The sequence below is a fragment of the Chondrus crispus genome, genomic scaffold (genome assembly GCF_000350225.1).
Source record: "Chondrus crispus Stackhouse genomic scaffold, scaffold_397, whole genome shotgun sequence".
NCBI lineage: Eukaryota > Rhodophyta > Florideophyceae > Gigartinales > Gigartinaceae > Chondrus > Chondrus crispus.
Window position 1 is genome coordinate 68516 of NW_005179292.1, and position 7090 is coordinate 75605.

At 52.5% G+C, this 7090-nt stretch overlaps 2 protein-coding genes across 2 annotated transcripts; one reads left to right on the forward strand and one right to left on the reverse strand.

Annotated features, from left to right (window-relative positions):
• Positions 1–1281: 1281 nt before the first annotated feature.
• CHC_T00001119001 (hypothetical protein) lies at positions 1282–2400 on the forward strand. The gene has a single exon (XM_005718381.1). It carries the CDS (start codon positions 1282–1284, stop codon positions 2398–2400), a length of 1119 nt encoding a protein of 372 aa, XP_005718438.1.
• A 1024-nt stretch (positions 2401–3424) lies between these two features.
• On the reverse strand, positions 3425–4564 carry CHC_T00001120001 (hypothetical protein). Its single transcript, XM_005718382.1, has one exon. The coding sequence runs from the start codon at positions 4562–4564 to the stop codon at positions 3425–3427; it is 1140 nt and encodes a 379-aa protein (XP_005718439.1).
• Positions 4565–7090: the final 2526 nt, after the last annotated feature.

Below are 7090 nucleotides of genomic sequence, written 5' to 3' on the forward strand. Positions count from 1 at the left end.
AATTTGAGGAAGCATTTGCAGTACAAACACCGGAAAGAACTGAATGAGTATGTAAGCCAGCGCGCTCGCCTCTCAGGGCATTTTGGTCACGCCCCTGTCCAGAGATCACCCGCTCCGACTCAAATAGCCCTCCAGCAATCACAGAGACACCAATTGGGCTTCTCTATGAGCACCCCGGGCTCCGATCAGATTCAGTCAGCCTCAAATAATACATACCCTTTCCAGAGCGGACACCAGGCACTCTTAGTTCAAACGACTCAGCCCTATGCAGTTCCGTTTTCAGCAGCCATAGGCTCTAACGACATAGCACAACCAGGTGCGAACGAAAGCAATGGGCGGAGATCTCAAGAAGGGTCCCCAGCTGCACCGCCATACCATGCAGAAAGGCTATCGGCAAGCTCTCATCTCATGTTCCCTCAAAGTACAGCAAGGCCGACACAATTCCCAGCTTGTTCATCATTACCAGACAGAATTGAGTACTTTGATCCCACAGCAGTTGAGCGCAGCACCAGGGGGAATGGTTCTGACAAACCACCGGTCCGCCCGGCAGCAGTGTTTCAAAGGAGTGGTACAGCTGAGGAAAGACAGCACGTTATATTTCCGGGAAATGCTAGCCCTGAACTTTCCTCGGACTTGAGCATAGGGGTATTACGTTTGCTGGCTTTCATGGATCTACCACTAGCTGCATCTCAGTCGAAAGGCTTTGAAGCCTTGTTCTCTGCACCTCGACTTCAAAATCATGTACCCAAAGTACCGAAGCTGAGTCATGGACTTCTTTTAAACCAAAAAAAGGCGATACAGAGAAAGATGCGTGCTTTACTAGCTAACGCAGAGAAGCTTGTCGTAGTTGTGCAGACAAGAGAATCATCCCACAACATATTTTGTCGGTATCTCAAGCATGGCCATGCCTACGGTCAGCTCTGTTTGGAAGTATTGCCGAACAGTAGCTTGTTCCCAGGTGGTGGAGACGAAGCGAGAGCGTCACTTGTGGAGGTACCTCCATCATCAAAGAATCGGCAGCCTATAGGAACAGCTTGCATTAATCAAGCACAAAAGTCATTGAGTAGCGTTGAACAAGCATTGGATTGGTGGGATATTCGTGAAAAAGTTGTTGGCGTCTTGATTCTCGAGAACCTACTTCCAACCGACACGAGTCGGCTTGTCCTTCATAAAAGGTCGCAAAAGCAAGTGCAGTCCACTGTTGGGCGTGATGACTTCAATTCAGCGAGAAATTTCTGTCCAGATTCTACACCCACAGAAAACCAGAAAAGGCGTGAAACGATGCCCAACGGCGCCACCCTCGGAAGCAATCTGCTGGACAAGATCTCCGTGTTGCCTTGCTTCGCTGCTTTCATTGAAACAATTGTCTCCCAAACGATCTGTGAAAGTAATGTCGTCAGAAGAAGTTTCATAGATCCAATGAGCAGAGGGCTTTTCAAAGCCCTTGGCGAGAAGAGCTTTCTCGACTCTGAGAACTGTCAGTCTCGACCAGCCAACCTGCAACTACCGCTGACCAACTTGTCCATGGAGGAGCTGTTGGCGCACTTGCGCTACTTCAGCGATCACCTTGAAATCATTCAGGGTGTTTTGAAGCGGAAAGGGGACGCGGAAGACGTGGAGGTTGTCTGCATGCGGAAGGGGGATCTCAAGTTGTTGGAAGTTATTTTAGACACGTTCGCTGAGCCCCTCCGTCAAATACGAACGAAGAGGCAAGGCGACGTGTTTCGAAGTGAACGGCTTTCCATTGCTTTGCCGGCTATGAAGCAACTGCTTCAGGACTTGGAAGGAATATATCATAGCGTGACAGAACCGCTCAAGACAGTAGTGATGGATGTTTTCCAGGCAGTGAAACTTCAGAGAGAGGCGATGGAGTCACAAAGCATTTACGCATGCGCGACACTGCTGGATCCACGGTTTAAAAGAGAAGGGTTCTCAACGGTTGAGGCTGCCGATGTAGCCGAGTCGCAGATTGCAGAAACGTTTGAACGGGAGAGAAAGCGAGAGGATGTGGGAAGAGGGCTCCGCGATAGCGGTGGGAATGCGACTAGTATCATTGATGGGCCATCAATGGGGTACGATCAGATGATAGGCTCTGACACTGCGGAGCGGGAGCTGCTTTCTTCCTTCCTGAGGGCTTATCTAGAGGAACCGATCGTTGAGGGGATGGAGGACGTGGAAGGGTACTGGCGCGGGAGGCACAGTAAATGGCCGTTGTTGGCTGAGATCGCGGCGCAGTACGCGCTGATGCCGAGCACGTGTGACACAGACACGACGCATTCAGTGCTGGGAGATTACAAGAGGTTGGATTCATTCGACAGCAGCGTGTCTTCCGACTCGCTGTACTTATCATTTTGCAGGACCAACATGCTCCTGGTTGATGGTGACTTGATGCTCAGCTAGCGAGATGTAATACATGGCCAGGCTGAGAAGTGAGAAAGAAGAGGGGTAGCGGTGATGGGACATTGACATGGACAGATATGCTGGTTACTATCGTATCTTCGATTTGACGCTGTCTACAATGTGCGGGCAACAGTCGCAACTGATGTGCACTAAAAGCTTCACTGCTGTCCCAGTGCTGCAAAAAAGTGGCTCCAGCCATGCACTGTTGAAGCGATCAGAATAAATCAGTATTCTTGTTTCTCAATCCCAAGTACTAATACACATATAATTCTGATGTAAAAACGCTATACCGTACGTACAGCACGTACACTGCACACCACTGAATACTGCAACCCCACGAGACACGAAGAATCAGTGCGATATTCATAGCCGGCGTTATTCGGAAACTCCCACACCCCCAAGCACGGAACACGGTTGATAATCCCTAATAATAGCCTGTGCACATCGCATAAATAGTCAAATCTTGCGTCTCAAAGAGAGACATGGTTACGTCGGAACGGGCTCTGAGGGTTATGTTGGCTCTCATTCCGTGTCTTCAAGGCGAGCAACTAGAGAGCGGCAACAGACGCTCCCTTGTCTTTCTTGCGGGACCCCATGGTTTGCCATTGCATCGTGCTTAGCGCTTCACACAAAAGCTTCTGAAATCCTGCTGAGCCTTTTCTAGGACATGACGCATACGTTCACACGTGTACACGTTTGTCGCAAATTTCAGAGCTAGTTCCTCGCCTACAGTAGTTCCAATAGCGTCGTCTCCCCAACATCAAGTCGGTTGCATGCCAGGTCGCTTCCCCTGCCGCCCGCCACTCACCCGCTCTCCCCCTTCCCCCCTGTTACACTCTGTGTGCAGCTACTAGCCCGCATCCGCACTTCCGTACACACATCGCAGCATGACATAATCTTGCCGCCCTTTCGCCTCTCAATTGCGAGCATTCTTCATGACAATCTTGTTTGATGCTTTCCATTCCTTGGGTTGGATACCCTGTCAGCAGTTGTTGCGCTTCCAGTTGTTAAGCAGACTGCCCATTCATATTGGAAGACTCGGATCCATGTCCTCAGATGAACAACCAACGTAATACCTGTAGTATGCATCAAGGCACCTTGGATTGTTCGGTGTCCTTCCCGACCCCAACGCCCAAACCGTGAAGCATGATACAACGATCATGGCCACACAGGCGATAAGCCCGAGTAACACCGCAAGTACACCCCAGAACATTTCCTCCTCAACTTTGTACCGCCAAATCACCGAGCTCGCCGCAGCGCTGAGGGGGAATATATATGCCCACCAGGACACGGAAAATTTCTGCGTCCAAAAGGTGGGGAACAGCCGAAACATGAGAAGGTACAAGAACAAGTCGATGTACAAGAACGCTTGTGCAGCCTTTGGCCATTCCATGTCATTGACAATGGTGAGAAGGGCATTCTTTTTTTCTGGGTTCACTGCTTCGGCCATCTGGAGCACGACGAAGGCGAGGGCAGCTTGCGCTGGCGGCGCGATAAACAGAAAGAAAGTTGGCTGCGGCCGCTCCGATCCCTTATCAAGGGCTGGGGAGAGATGTTGGAAGTTAGTGATGAAGACGAGTAACCAGAATAAGCAGCCGACGGAGAGCATGGCGAACGCGTGCTCGACAAGATGTGCTGATGCGCCGATATTGGCAAGCAGGAAGAAGCCAATAGTTTGCATGAAGACGAGCGGGTGAATGAAGTTGGTTGGATGCAAGCCGAACAACCAGTCGCCGTAGAGATAGAGCGCAAGGCCGACTTGGTATGCGCCGAGCACGTAGAAGCCCACGATGAACTGGTTGAGCGTTCGGAGGAAGAGTGGTGTTGTGAGGATACACAGAGCGCCGATCATGACGGGCATGAAGAAGAAGTTGATAAGACGCTTGTGATTGAAGTCGTCGATGATAGAGCGCGGGTAAATGATGGCGCGTGTGAGGTATATGAGGGCGGAGATGGACAGGATGAGACAGGAGACGAAGTACATTGTGTACCAGATGGCTCTGGGAATTTGGATCATGCCGAAGTGCAAAGCGGCGGTTTGCCACATACCGGTGAAAGCGAAGAAGGCAAGGGCGACGGCATTGTGGGAAATGTCCCACTGGACGACGAAGCGACGCCATCGGGGGATGCGTCTGAGCTCGTCTGGGGAAGGTCGATCCATCATGAGGAGGTGTGGGGCGGCGAGGGCGGAGACAGTGTGCTGGTTAAGGACGGAGACCACAAGGTGGGCGGCAGGCGGGAGACGAGGAGCGGTACCCAATGAGTGGAGAAGGAGGGGAAGGGCGGGGAGGGGGGAAGGCGAGGGGGGAATGGTGGAGTTATTGAAGCGCCATAGGGAGAGAAATGTTTATAGGGGAGTGGGTGCTTGCAATGGAGCTTAAGACGGGGAGGGGTGGTGTGGAAATAGGGGCGAGTTGTTGATGGATGAGAGGGGTGGCGAAAAGACTGTACGGGATAGGAAGGAGGGAGAAAGAAAAGGGGGCAAGAGATTGGGGAGCGGAGGAACGCGATAGGGGTAAAATGGGTTAGCGAAGGCGGAGAGGAATGATAGAGGTGGAGAACGGAGAGCGTGGGAATGAGTGGTATTGCGAAGGAGAGTGGGTAGAATATGTGAATGAAGAATGGGATTGCGTTAGTAATGGAGTTGAGTGTGTACAAGAAGTTTGGGAGGCTGGGTGGACGGGGGCTACTGAGGAGGGGTGGTTGGGGGGGGGTGTTGTTCGGATGTGAAGGGATGGCGAGTGGCCTGAGGGTGGACATGTGTGGGTGAGGAAAAGATGTATCCTTGGATAGATGAGAGCGGGACGGCGGAGGGCAGCCAGATTCGAGACAGAGAGATGAGGTGAGCGTTTGCGACGTGCCTGGCTGGCAATTGCCGTAGAAACCCTTTAAGTGCATTGGAGTGCATTGGAGAAATTCCCAGCATCCCCATAAAAAACTGCCGACAAACTACAAAAACACGCAACTGTCATCCCGGCTTTCCGTTAGCCGCTCCGCCACACGGTCCTCCTCGTTAAACCTTGTCCGTTTCGTCCGCCAGACCACTGTCCGAAAGAGTCACCCCTGCTTCCACATGCAGTCGCACCGTGATGATAAGCCTAGTAGACTAATGCACAAAAGGTGCAACCCCCCTCGTCTCCTCACACACACACCGATACACACACCCCACAACCCCCTCTGCACATGCACCTCCATCTCGTCAATCCTCTCTCATTTTCTCCCCCCTGAACAGCTTGACCCCCGCTACCCAGGCTTGAAGACAGCTCTGACACCACAACGCTTTTTACTGACCAGTCTCTGCCGTTTCTTTTCTGTGTTTCTTCTTCCGCGGAATAGAATACAGAGGCGCGACGTCGCGACCGCCATTGCAAAACCTCACGTCGGGAGCAGCAATGGCGATTAAATCGTGTAATTCAGACAATGTCTGCGGCGCCGCGCGACAACGACAACAACAACATGAAATGGCTTGAGTGCATGCCTTGACGGGATAGGGGTCGGGCGTACCAAGGCGGAGAGCACGAGGGTCAGATTTGTCTCTTCCCCCCTCTCAGCCGCTGGGAAGTAGAAACTTGGATCGACTCCCTCTCGCTCTGGCGGACAGCGTGGACCCTTGCAATGCGCGAGCCTCGTTGCTACGGTAGTTAATGAGGCGTACATTGCTTCCTTCCACATGATTAGAGCGTTTTAGATATGTTGCCTGCTGCCGTTGCGTGCCTCTCCCGATGCGCTCCCAACGAGGAAAAAAGAAGGGAAAAGTAGGGAGGAAAAAAAAAAAAAAAAAATCTAGGCGCGCGTGCGAAATTGAGTGGGTTTTCAGACGCGAGGTAAAGAGACAGTCAGGAGCGACGGTTTCCGTGCAGACAGTGGCGGCAGGATTTATTTGTGGGGCGTTGATACGATGGACTCCACACCTCCGTCGCGAAGTGTGCGTAGCTCGGGCAGTTGGCAGGTGGGGGTGGGTGTATAAATTGAATGTGTTGGTTTGGGGTTTTTTTTGAGGGGTTCTGCGGCAAGCTGTGGACGCAGGTGGGCAAGTCGAGCAAGTTGCTTCCGGATGGGGGCGTCACGAGGTTTCGAAGATGCGAGCTGGTGCCGGTGGGAGGATGTCAGAGGTTTGTCATGCGGCTCAAGTGATTGCGCAATTGCTGGACAGTCACTGCAGATGGATTGGCTCTGCAATAAATCGAGTTTCTCTAAGTGGCACAGGTCGATGGGGAGGGATGTGATTTACGTATACGGGGGTAGTGAAAGGTGGTGAGAAGTTTTAAAAGGATTAATGGTAATGCGAGCGGCTAATTAGGGAACGGAGTAACAATGACAAGTGAGTAGCCGGTGCAACTGGGAGCATACTCATAGAGATTTTGCGGGGGACTCGGGAGGGCGGACGAGTCCTTTCACGGCGGTGGGAGCGAAAGCGACAAGGCTGGCAATGATCGAAGCGTGGACCGGGGGCAAGGCTAGCAACGCAAAAAAGCCTACGGGGAGGGCAGCGAGCGATGCGGGTTCGGGGATCACAGTGCGTGCGCGGCGTGGGCGGAGTGTAAAGCCACCGAAGAGGGGGCATCGCGAACATCGCTGGACGGTGTCGGGTGAGATATGTAAAAAAGGAGCTGCCGGGGGGGGGGGGGGGGGGCCCATCTCAGAAAAAAAAACGGGACTGGTCCCCCATTTTTGGAAAGAGTTGCCGGGT